At 40.4% G+C, this 11,998-nt stretch overlaps 1 protein-coding gene across 1 annotated transcript; it reads right to left on the bottom strand.

The window, feature by feature from the left end:
* Positions 1-8,075: 8,075 nt before the first annotated feature.
* Positions 8,076-10,115, bottom strand: LOC119729508. The gene is made up of 2 exons (XM_038202092.1): positions 9,619-10,115; positions 8,076-8,688 (listed from the first exon to the last, which is right to left on the bottom strand). Exons 1-2 carry the CDS (start codon positions 10,110-10,112, stop codon positions 8,385-8,387), a joined length of 798 nt encoding a protein of 265 aa, XP_038058020.1. The 5' UTR covers positions 10,113-10,115; the 3' UTR covers positions 8,076-8,384.
* Positions 10,116-11,998: the final 1,883 nt, after the last annotated feature.

The raw sequence follows: 11,998 nt of genomic DNA on the forward strand, positions 1-11,998 counted from the left end.
GCTAATGTCTTTCACACGCATTTTGTGTGCGTGATGTATTCACTTCGGTACTCCATAGTGTGATGGAGCAGTTATAAATGAGTGGTTTTAAACATCACGTTTAAATATACATGTACGTAACTGCTCGATACCTTTTGGCCAAAAACCATAAAAAGTCAAAAGGTTGACAAATTTTCAATGATTTTGTTTAGCTGTTTTCCATCTTTGGGCCATTTCTATGCTGTGCGCTGAGTTGAGGCTGGCATGTTCTGCCTGCATGTGGCATGTAGCACGGTCTCGCCATCAGTTATTGACATCAGCGTGTAAAAAAGCTGAGAGGGTTAAAACAGCAGTTCAAACCACCCACATGATGCTCTCAACTAATAGGAACAGGTTAACTGTCTTAGGAATGTTATGAAAGCATCTATCCAAAGCAAGTTGATATTAACAAGTTGTTATATTTCTGCATTGTAGATAATATTGAAAGGGAATATACATCATTTGCTTTTGCTGTAATTTTCAGAAATGGTTGGAATTGGGGGGTTGGAAATATAAAGCAAATATAGTTACACTGACTTTTTGGAGGTTTTGGGTTCGAAAATGCTATAAAAACCAAGAAAAACGATCATTTTCCTGTAGTCTGGTTCCCTGACTCCATATAAGAAGAAACAGAGCAGTTTACATACATTGGGGAATTGTAAGGTTAGGGAACCAGTCTAGCTGGCTCGTACCCGTTCATAGGTTTGTAATCGATTGTAAACAAGTGCGATGGTCAATTGGGGCCAGTATTTGAAAAAAAAGCCAGTTGTTTCCAACGCTGATCGGCCGATCAGCGTTGGAAATTGATACAAAAATACCACTTTTCTTGAAAATGACAGTATACCAGGTGCCATAATTTTACAGGATGCTTTAGACTGTCATTTACCAACATCCTATTAAGGTATTTCGCAAAAACTTGGTAGTTTTATTTTTCGATGTTTGCAAATGTTGTATATTCCCTTTAAAAGTTAGGCCAAAAAAAAAAAGAATTGTCGGTCTCTGGTCAGATCGAAGTTCCGGAATTGATGCGGTGACGCGGTTTTTTTTTTTTCGTGGCTTTTTTTTTTTTCAAGCTTGTATTGTACAGACAAGGTGGGTACTGTTTTGCTTTTTTGTGTCCTCATTATACATTGGTGTCCTCCATAATTTGCCTTGGTGCCCTTTATCATTTGCCTCGGTGCAATTTCCCCATTCCTTGGTGCTCCTTGGTACAAAAATTTGAGGAGGCATGGCAATAGAGGGCACTGTTGTAGCTTCCGTGTTAATTTGAAGGGAAAAAAAAGGTTGCACGCATGATTAAAATCGACGCGCGCGCTGACCAGAGACCGAGTATTTTTTTTTTTTGGCCTTACCTTTGCTTTTTTTTTTCCTCAAGTAAAATTTTTCCAAAGAAAAGAGAAAATTTAAAACTGTTCTGAATTTCTCTATTAGGACGGCCTTCATTTCTTTCTTGTTTTATGGTACAATGTTATATGCTATTAAAATGCGAAATTGCTATAAAATCTATATAAGAAAGATAAGTTGTAAATCTAAACTTAATAGATTTCACACATACTGTATCTAAATATCTTTAAATTAAGCTGAAAATAAAGCAATCCAAAGAATGTTGTACATGTAGTCCTCATCTTTATCTTGTCTTTATCATAAATGTGATGCATGCATAATTCATTGTTTACCTCAGAGAACAATACAATCAATTTCTGCTTTTGCTGTTACAAAGTTACATACATGTACCCAACATGCAAGAGTTGTTTTTCCAAAGTAAACTTAATGCAATGTACAAGCAATTTATGGTATCTCCCATACTTTACAATTAACGGGAATTAAAGTAACCAATGTTGATCATGCTTTGCCATTCTATTACTTTGAAAAAGGGGTAGTTAGTCGGAATTAATTATCATTTTCTCTTTATTTATAACAAAACGCTACCCTTTAAAACCTTCAAAACACATACATGTGCATGTGCTGTACATGTACGCCATAATAGAATTTTAATACAATACAATTGGCCTACAATTATGTATTTACGAACCTACATTTTGTACATGATCAATTACATGTGGGTCTATCAACTGGACACATTACATTAAAGGTACATTTCATCATTTGCAGCTATCCAAAAAGTAACTGACGTAATTAGCTGTTTCGGTTACACACCGAAACAGCTCTTGTTTTCGTTAAGATTTTTTTTTTTCTTTTTTCTTTTTTTTTTTTTTTTTTTTGGCTTTTCCGCATAGTTGCGGAAAAGCCTTTCTTTTTGTTCTCATTTTTTTTCTTGCTTCTTCTTCTTTTTATTCCCCGGCAAATCCCATAGACATTGTACACGTTTCTTCTGCCCCACACTTTTGCCATTCATCTTTGTCATACATCGTTCAAAGTCAGCATAGGCTTAGTCCTTATAGCATAGATGTGCCCCGAAGAGTGACGTCATGGTGACGTCATCAAGTGATTTATTATGGATTTTTGAATAATTAATTTTTCCCATAGACTTTGTACACAGAAATTTAAAAAAAATTGTCGCTTTTCAAAGGGCATTTTCGACTCTTTGCCAGTTATTCATTTACACCACTCTTTGTCCAAGCAAAGACCCTAATTCAAACAACATTGTGGAATGATGACGTCATGATGACGTCATCATGTGTTTATTTATAGGCAATTAAATTGTGACACTTTTAATATTTAAAAATGCATAAGAAATCAACCGTACGCGTCCGCAGCATTCTGTTGCCGGCAAGTGGTAGAGTAGGTTGAGGTCTTTATTTCATCTAATGTGCGTGCAATCACGTGACCCTTGCTTCCGGTCGAAAAAGGCCCAAACCGGAAGTGGCTTATTATTTAAAAGTGGTAATAGATATGAACTTGCTTTTAACGGTGTTAGTCTCTTGGCTGATAGTATTCTTCAAATCATCTACCGATGACGTCATGCAATCTTCGAGCGCCCTCTAGCGACAGGTTGAAAATTAGCAAAAATGTATTTTGAATTGATGTCTGTGGCGAAGTTTGTCGGAATCGCCTAAATATTGGTGTATATAATGACCTTGACCACCTTAAGACGTGTGCGAAGTTTTAGGCGAATGACGTCATCAGACCGGAAGTTATAATGAAAAGACCCTTTTTCCTTAGAAAATTCCTGAAAAATCAACCATGGCAGTTTTTATATTAGTTTTTACTTTAATTGTTGATTGAAGGGTAGGTCTAAAACATTTTAAAGTTTCGAGGCAATAAGCGAACTCGAACATACCCTGCGCACGCTTAAAACTTCACGTTGACAATACCTCTGCTTCAAAACATGCACAGGACAGGACGTCCACAATGTACATGTACATGTACATGCACGTACGTTGTACATGTACATAGGCACATACATCGTATGTCAGTCAGCCTGCAGCGCACGTGTTGCTGAGGTCAAATCCTGTCCACAGTGACCGTTTTAGCCGATTTTCGGCTAACTTTGACAGATTTTATGTTCATGCATGCGCATAGACAGTAACGTATTATAGCACTTTTGGCATTAATCTTTGCCAGATATCATTGAAAGTTGGCATAAGCATAGTTCCTGTAGCCAAGATGTGTCCCGAAGAGTGAGGTCATGGTGACGTCATCAAGTGATTTATTATGGATTTATGAATAATTAATTTTTCTCATAGACTTTGTACACAGCTTTCTCCACAAGTCTTTCCCTATACAAAACTGATATATCTTAGGCCAAAAAAAAAAAATATTCGGTCTCTGGTCAGACCAAAGTTCCGGAATTGACGCGGCCACACGGCTTATTTTTGTTTTTTTTGCTTTTTTTTTTCTCTTTAAGCTTGGATTGTACAGACAAGGTGGGGTACTATTATGCTTTTTTGGTGTCCTCATGTACATTGGTGTCCTCCATAATTTGCCTTGGTGCTTTCGATCATTTGCCTTGGTACAATTTCCCATTCCTTGGTGCTCTTTGGTAAACAAAATTGAGGAGGTGCAAACTTGCTACTTGCGCAACTTTGAAATTTGCCCGCGCAAGTTTCAAACTTGCGCAAGTAGCAAGTTTGCGCTCGACAGTACTAGTAGTAACGATTGCACGAGGAACAGCGTGCGCGCGAAGGTTTATTAGTCAGACCCTATTTATATCAAACAGTACGTCTAAATTCCAGACTAGCTGCTACAACTCCCCAGTTCATTAGGAATTTCACTGAAAGGTATGCGACAAGGTATGCAATAAAATTCACGACATTGCAAACAAATTCGCATACGTGTGCGCACATATTCGCGAATTGTTTCACGACATCGCATACGTGTGCGCACATATTCGCGATAAATTTTGCGACATCGCATACGTGTGCGCACATATTCGCGATAAATTTCGCAACAACGCATACGTGTGCGCACATATTCGCACATATGCGATGTCCCTTCAGGGCCACCATACATACGCACATACATCGTATGTCAGTAAGCCCGCAGGGCACGTGTTGCTGAGTTCAAATGCTGATCACAGTGACTGTTTTAGCCGATTTTCGGCTAACTTTGACAGACTTTATGTTCATGCATAGTCAGAGACGTATTATTGATTAAAAAAAATCATAATGCGGAAAAGCCCTATGTTCTGTTGCAAACAGACATAGATCTCTAGTTAGCTGTTTCGGTGTACACACCGAAACAGCTCTTGTTTTCGTTAAGATTTTTTTTTTTCTTTTTTTTTCTTTTTTTTTTGCTTCTCCTTTTTCAGACTTTTTCTCCATAGGTTTTGCACACGTTTCTTCTACCCATAAACTTTGGCACTTTCGTAAATCTGATCAACTTCTGACTTGGTACATACTCAGACCACCACCCACAGATGGTCCTAGATGAAATTCCTGATCGTGACGTCATCAGGTGTCGGGTTACGTCACATTAAAGATGCATTTTTCCCCATATGTTTTGTACACGTTTTGAAACACTCCACTTTGGGCATTTTCGTAAATCCGATCGACTTCAGACTTGGTACATAATTAGATCACTACCCACAAATGGTCCTAGAAGAAATTCGCCATCGTGACGTCATCAAGTGTCGGGTTACGTAACATTAAAGGTGCATTTTTACTCCATAGGTTTTGTACACGTTTTCCTTCAATCAGTACATTTTGGCACTTTCATAGATCTGATTGACTTCAGACTTGGCAGACACGCATATCACCAAGCGCAGATGGTCCTATAAGGTTTTCGTCAAGTTGACGTCATCAGGTGTCATGTGAGGGCGCCCTAACTTTGCATTTGTTGCAGCCCTGTAACTTTGCAAGTATGGGTCCGATTTCGTTGAAACTTTGCATGCCCTCACATTGGGGTGTGTTTCATGTACGTAGCAATATAGGTGACATCATCGCAACGTCATTAGCTGTCATGTGAGGGCGCCCTAATGATGCATAATTTCCATATCCTCACGAGTATGCATCCGATTTGGTTGAAGCTTTGCATTCACACAAACTTGAATCCGTTATACATCAGAATATAGGTTAAGTCAAGGTGACGTCTTCGGTCGTCATGTGAGGGCGCCCTAACATAGCATCATTTGCAGCCCTATATCTTTGTAAGCATGGGTCCCATTGCGTTGAAACTTTGAATGCCCTCATATTGGGAAGTGTTAATGTGAAAATATCGGTGGCGACAGTATCACTTCTGTTGTCGTCATGTGAGGGCGCCCTAACCTTGCACCTTTTAAAGCCCTTTATCTCCGCAACTATTCGTCCGATTCGGTTGAAACTTTGCATGCACTAATAGTCGTCATAATCTCATGTCCTTGTCAAATAATGTAACAGTCGAAACAGCTTGTGTTTGTCCACAAACACATTTCTAGTTTTTTTTCTTCTCCTTTTTCAGACTTTTTCTCCATAGGTTTAACACACGTTTCTTCTACCACTCCACTTTGCCACTTTTTGAAATCCGATTGATTTCAAACTTGGTACATACTTAGACCACCACCCACAGATGGTCCTAGAAGAAATTTGTGATCGTGACGTCATCAGGTGTCAGGTTACATCACATTAAAGATGCATTTTTCCCCATATGTTTTGTACACGTTTTAAAACACTCCAGTTTGGCATCTTCGTCAATCCGATCGACTTTAAACTTAATTCATACTTAGACCACCACCCACAGATGGTTCTAGACGAAATTCGTGATCATGACGTCATCAAGTGTCAGGTTACGTCACATTAAAGATGCATTTTTCCCCATAGGGTTTGTACATGTATTAAAACGCTCCATTTCGGCACTTTCGTAAATCTGATCGACGTTACACTTGGTACACACTTAGACCATCACCCACAGATGGTTCTTGAAGAAATTCGTGATCGTGACGTCATCAGGTGTCACGTTACTTCACATTAAAGATGCACATTTTCCCTATATGTTTTGTACACGTTTTAAAACACACCACCTTGGCACCTTCATAAATGCGATCGACCTCAGACTTAATACATACTTAGACCACCACCCACAGATGGTCCATTGTGATCATGGCGTCATCAGGTGTTGGGTTACGTCACATTAAAGATGCGTTTTTCCCTATATGTTTTGTACACATTTTAAAACACTCCACTTTGGCACCTTCGTAAATCCGATCGACCTCAGTCTTGATACATACTTAGACCACCACCCACAGATGGTCCTAGAAGAAATTCGTGATCGTGACGTCATCAGGTGTTTGGTTACATCACATTAAAGATGCATTTTTCCCCATAGGGTTTGTACACGTTTTAAAACACTCTACTTTGGCACTTTTGTAAATTATGCGATCGACGTTAGACCTGGTACACACTTAGACTACCACCCACAGATGGTCCTAGAAGAAATTCGTGATCGTACCAATGCCAAGATGGGTTATAGACAAATTCATGTGATGTCATCATCAAATGTCATGTGACGTCCCTTAAAGGGGCATTTTGTTCTTTATAGGCCTATATTTACAGACCTACATGTTCGATTTGGTTATAACTTGACATGTACATATAATGTGCTGTTATAGATGACATTTTTAGTGACGTCACTGATTATTCATGACGTGCACAGAGTATTTCGAATATCCGAAACAGCTTGTGTTTGTCCACAAACTCATTTCTAGTTATTATTGAAAAGCATACATGTACTTGGTTTAAAGATAGTAATGGGACTAAACTCCCGGTGAAATTGTTCTTTCTGGCAAGTAAATGAAGAAATTTCATTGAAGAAATCAATGAAAGGCTGCCTTTCCAACGATGCGTCTAAAGACACATCGTTCAATTATAATCTCGTTCAAAGCGCGTTTTGTAGCCCAATTGGGCTGTTCCAGGACCTAGTGTCCCATTAAACGCGGCTCTGTAGCGATAGCGCTTAGGAACTAGCGCTTGGTTGCTATGTGCTTGGTTCTATTCATGTTTTTCCATTACTATGGCTATGCAAGCAAAAACTAATTGTTTTAATCAAACCAAGGGCCAAGTTCCCATAGAAATTGTAAAATGAATTTCCATGACTTTTCTATGACAGAATCATGGCTATCAATGAGCAATCCCTACGCTGTTTTGGCATCTTAGAATCCTACATGTATTTACAAATGTACAATACATAACACTGGCCAGTCATCACAATGAGACAATGAATACCACTCCCTTTCAGCATTCCAGTTTGACATCGGACCACTGACTACTTAAAAAGCACCACAGTATGCTTTGGACATGCAACAAGAATAGAGCACACATGCATAAGGCCACAAAAAAAAAGTCTCTGGTTTCTGGTTCACCGTAGCCATGCGCGTCGGCAAAATGAAAAAGGGTTTTTTTCAATGAAAGATGATGTCTCAAAACCGCCAAACTCACTGGTTTGACTGGAATCCTGCTGCTGCACAATTTTAACGTGTTTTTAGATTGGGTTATGGTCGAGAATAAGCTTTATGTGGCCTCTCTGGACTCCCATATATTTGCACTAAGTTTAGTCGGGCACCATTTGCAGTCATCAGCCGACATTTGAAGCAAAAAAAATCAGGTAAAAAAAAAAAAAGCCGCGTCGCCGCACCACTTTTTGGGCAAGCTCCATACCAGAAACCGAAGACTTTTTTGGGGGGGGGGCCTAAAGAGGAAGTATATAGGCCTAATAAACTGGAATGCAAACTGGAAGACTGCCATAGCCATATATTACTCATGGGTTGTGCAGAAATCCATGAATCTTCCTTGACTGTTTGTTGGAATATCAACTTTCCATGATTTCCTTGTAAAACAACAAAAGCCATGATTTTTAAATGACTTTCCATGATGGCTTTAAATTCCAGAATTTCCCCACGTGACTGGGGAGCCTTGCAATGGGCCTATAAGTTGAGCAGAGGGTCCATTGTCGGTGTGACTTTCATACTTTGTGACATGACATGGGCACTCAATCTAGACAGAGCCACCCAGGTTTTCATTCTCTTGCTGGAAGATAATCTCCTGGATGCGGAACTTGCATCTGGCCTTGGCCCGTGGAGGGAACCGCCTCAAGGTGGCTGCTACCATCCTCCCAAACAAACCCTCTTCATCATCCAGGATGACATCCGTAGGCATCTTGGAGGTGTTTGCACCTTGGGCCAGGGCTTCCATGATAGTCACCTGCATGGGATCTACCGACGGTGGTACCTTGCGTCCCTTCTTGCCATCCTTTCTTCTGCTGGAGCCAACTTGAGGCTCCTCCAAAGCCTCTGCAGCGCTGCAAATAAAAAAAAGGGTTATCAGTGCAATTTGTGCAAAAACTGATGAATCAACAGTAAGAAATTAAATATATGACAGGTTGGTGTTTGATTACCGTCTGATTTGACTGTTGTATTGAATCATTAACCCTCCTTATTCATATAAGTCCTATGGAGATGCACTCTGAGCCATAACTTGGGTCAATATTGGTCAAGTGGCCCATTGGTTTGTTAAAAGTATAAAGTGCAAGGAAACTTTGACCGGTTGTCACCTTGGAATGATTCCATCTGGCCATCATTTGTCACCCTGTGCACAAACCCTATGAGACTGGTCTGAAAATTTCTCAGCAAATACTTCAATATTGTCCCTGCAAATTTTGACTGTTTAGGACATATTGTTACTTTCTGATAGGTCACTGAAGGTAAAAAATTAGTGATGGCCAGATATGGGAATCTTTCTTAGTTTCCGTGACACTCTTTAACAGTAGGAGGGTGAAATGGACTTGTGAGAAAGCATGCAGTAAAACCGTACAAATTCGGAATTACAAACATTTTAAGTTTTCTTACAACTTTAGGAATTTTGCAGAGAGACGTACGTTACAGGGAAAGATTCCCATACCTGGCCATCACTTGTCACCCTGTGCACAAACGTACCATATGACTCATATTATTTATTATGAGACTGGTCTGAAAGTGTTTTCTCAGACTCAGTAAATAGGGCCTACTTCAATATTTTCCCTGCTAAATTTGACTTTTTAGGACATATTATCACTTTCTAATGGCTCAAAGTGATAGGTCACTGAAGGGAAAAATTAGTGATGGCCAGATATGGGAATCATTCCAAATTACTGTATGCTACTGTTGTTAATTAGCATCCATCATGTTAAATTAAAAATGTTCTGACTCCCTTCAGACTTTGTGCAAAACCAACCACAGAACTCCGGTCCTACCTCGCATCTTGCATTTCATCTTCAACATCAAGGGACCTTTTCGTGCCCCTTTTCTCGTTCCCCCGGTGCTTGATATGGTCAGCCAGGAACGACATGTCTTCGTAGTGCACCCATGTTATCGGCTTCTTGTTTCCAATCGGCTGGTAAGTCGAGCTTTTCTTCACCTTGACGTAGGCATCTCTCAGTTTCCTCCATCGTTCCTTACATTCCGTCCACTCGTTTGCCCCGATTGCTTTGGCGATCTCTCGCCAGGCATCGGTCACTATCTCCGGGTCGCGGTAATTCCTGGCCGTGGGGTCGTAGAGGAGCGGGAATTCTCGCACAGCACTGATCAGCTGTACGTCCAGCGCGTACTTAGTCGCTTCAGCTTTATTGTCGGCAGCCATGTCCGGGCTGTTAATATGCTGCTCTTTGGATTCGTACACGCATAGCTCCATGGTGGTACTCGTATAATGCACGTACGCAGTTGCTGTGCTGCTGTGCTGTGTGTGCATGCTAGCTACACAGTACCCACTGCATGCAGCTTATTGTTCGTTGCGTGCGCAAAATAATAGTATACTGCCTGCAACAAGTGTAGTCGTCCGTACGTACATGTACAACCAGGGCGAGTTGACGCATCACCCTAGTACGGTATTCTATATCTGCCATCTCGCATCTCGCATGTCGCACTGGTGTGGTTTCCCATAGCCAATATCCTTCTGTAACGTACGTGACCCGACCTTGCGTTAGCATACAAATATTGAGTAAAACTAGCCTCCCTCGGTGATCCATGGACATTCTATTTTCCCGAGGCGAAGCCGAGGGAAAATAGAATGCTCCATGGATCACCGAGGGAGGCTAGTTTTACTTAACCACGAGATAAAGCATTCAATATTTGTTTCATAACACTTCGCCCACGGATTCTGCTTGGTTTTAATATTTTAAATTATTTAAATCTGAACACAGTTGAAATAAATTTCACTGATTTCAATACAAAATTGGTGGAAAATATTTATCTCTTCCAAACTACCCCTTCACGAAATGTTTGAACCCAACTTTGCTGCGCGCAACGCGCAACGCGCACACCAGCATGCATTTACACACAAATACCGCGCCGTGGATATGGTACTTTGGTTGCTATTGGTATAGTACTTTGGTTGCTACGGGTATAGTACTTTTGGTCGTGCACAGAAAGATAGCAAAAATAGAAAGTATCATGTGACTCGCTCTCGGCCAATCAAGACACAGAATCTGTGGGTGAGGTGTTGTAATATACAAATATTGAATGCATTGAGTGGTGTAGTAAAACTAGCCTCCCGAGGTGATCCATGAACATTCTATTTTCCCGAGGCGAAGCCGAGGGAAAATAGAATGGTCCATGGATCATCGAGGGAGGCTAGTTTTACTTCACCACGAGATAAAGCATTCAATATTTGTTTTTTATACAACACCTGAATAAATCCCCGTCATCTGATTGGTGGATCGTTGATCACATGTCATTGAATTATTCGTACCAATGCACGGCGTGCGCGTGGCGCGCAGCACACAGTGCAATGGAAGTACTATTGCACTGTGATTAGAAGTAACATTGCACTGTCACTGCACATGTTGCCGATGGTGGCGCTGTGGTGTTTAAATTGGCAATAAAAGTTCTGAACTTATTGAACTGTTTGAGTTCTAAACTTATGGAACAGTTTTAAATTGAGAAAAATTGAATATGATAACTCTGAACTCGTCAAACTTGTAAACAATTTCTAACTTAAATAACTTGGCTATTAAAAGTCAACCAATCAGATGACGAGGATTTATTCAGGTGTTATATAAAACAAATAATGAATGTTTCACGTTCGTGCAATAGAAAGAATAATTTCATTCGGTGACAGATGAAATGTTCCATTCCACGAGGCGAAGAATGGAACATTTCATCTGTCACCCAATGAAATTATTCTTACCATTCTTACTACCCCTTCACGAAATGTTTGAACCCAAGTCTGCGGCGCGCTCTCTTTGGAACAATACGCGCTACGCGCAACGCGCACCGCGCAACGCGCACTCAAGCATCCATTTGCACACAAATACCGCGCCGTGGAAATAGTACTTTGGTTGCCAATGGTATAGTACTTTGGTTGCTACGGGTATAGTACTTTTGGCCGTGCACAGAAAGATAGCAAAATTAGAAAGTAACATGTGACTCGCTCTCGGCCAATCAAGACACAGAATCTGTGGGTGAGGTGTTATAATACGAACTTACGACCGGAAATTATCGACACGTAATCATAATAACCACCCGTAATGTTACAGTTTCGTCCCGTAATAATTTGCAAACCTGTGAATATAGTGTAACGTGTGGCCTACGGATTTGCAACAACTCGGGGAACTTGCTATTTTGCGAATTCCCGTT

Source organism: Patiria miniata, unplaced genomic scaffold (genome assembly GCF_015706575.1).
Source record: "Patiria miniata isolate m_02_andy unplaced genomic scaffold, ASM1570657v1 HiC_scaffold_1, whole genome shotgun sequence".
Classification (NCBI taxonomy): domain Eukaryota; kingdom Metazoa; phylum Echinodermata; class Asteroidea; order Valvatida; family Asterinidae; genus Patiria; species Patiria miniata.

Coding starts and splice junctions, on each gene's coding strand:
- LOC119729508 (XM_038202092.1), bottom strand. CDS start 10,112: ATGCACACACAGCACAGCAGCACAGCAACTGCGTACGTGCATTATACG. Junction 8,689..9,618: donor GATGAAATGCAAGATGCGAG/GTAGGACCGGAG, acceptor TTTTATTTGCAG/CGCTGCAGAGGCTTTGGAGG.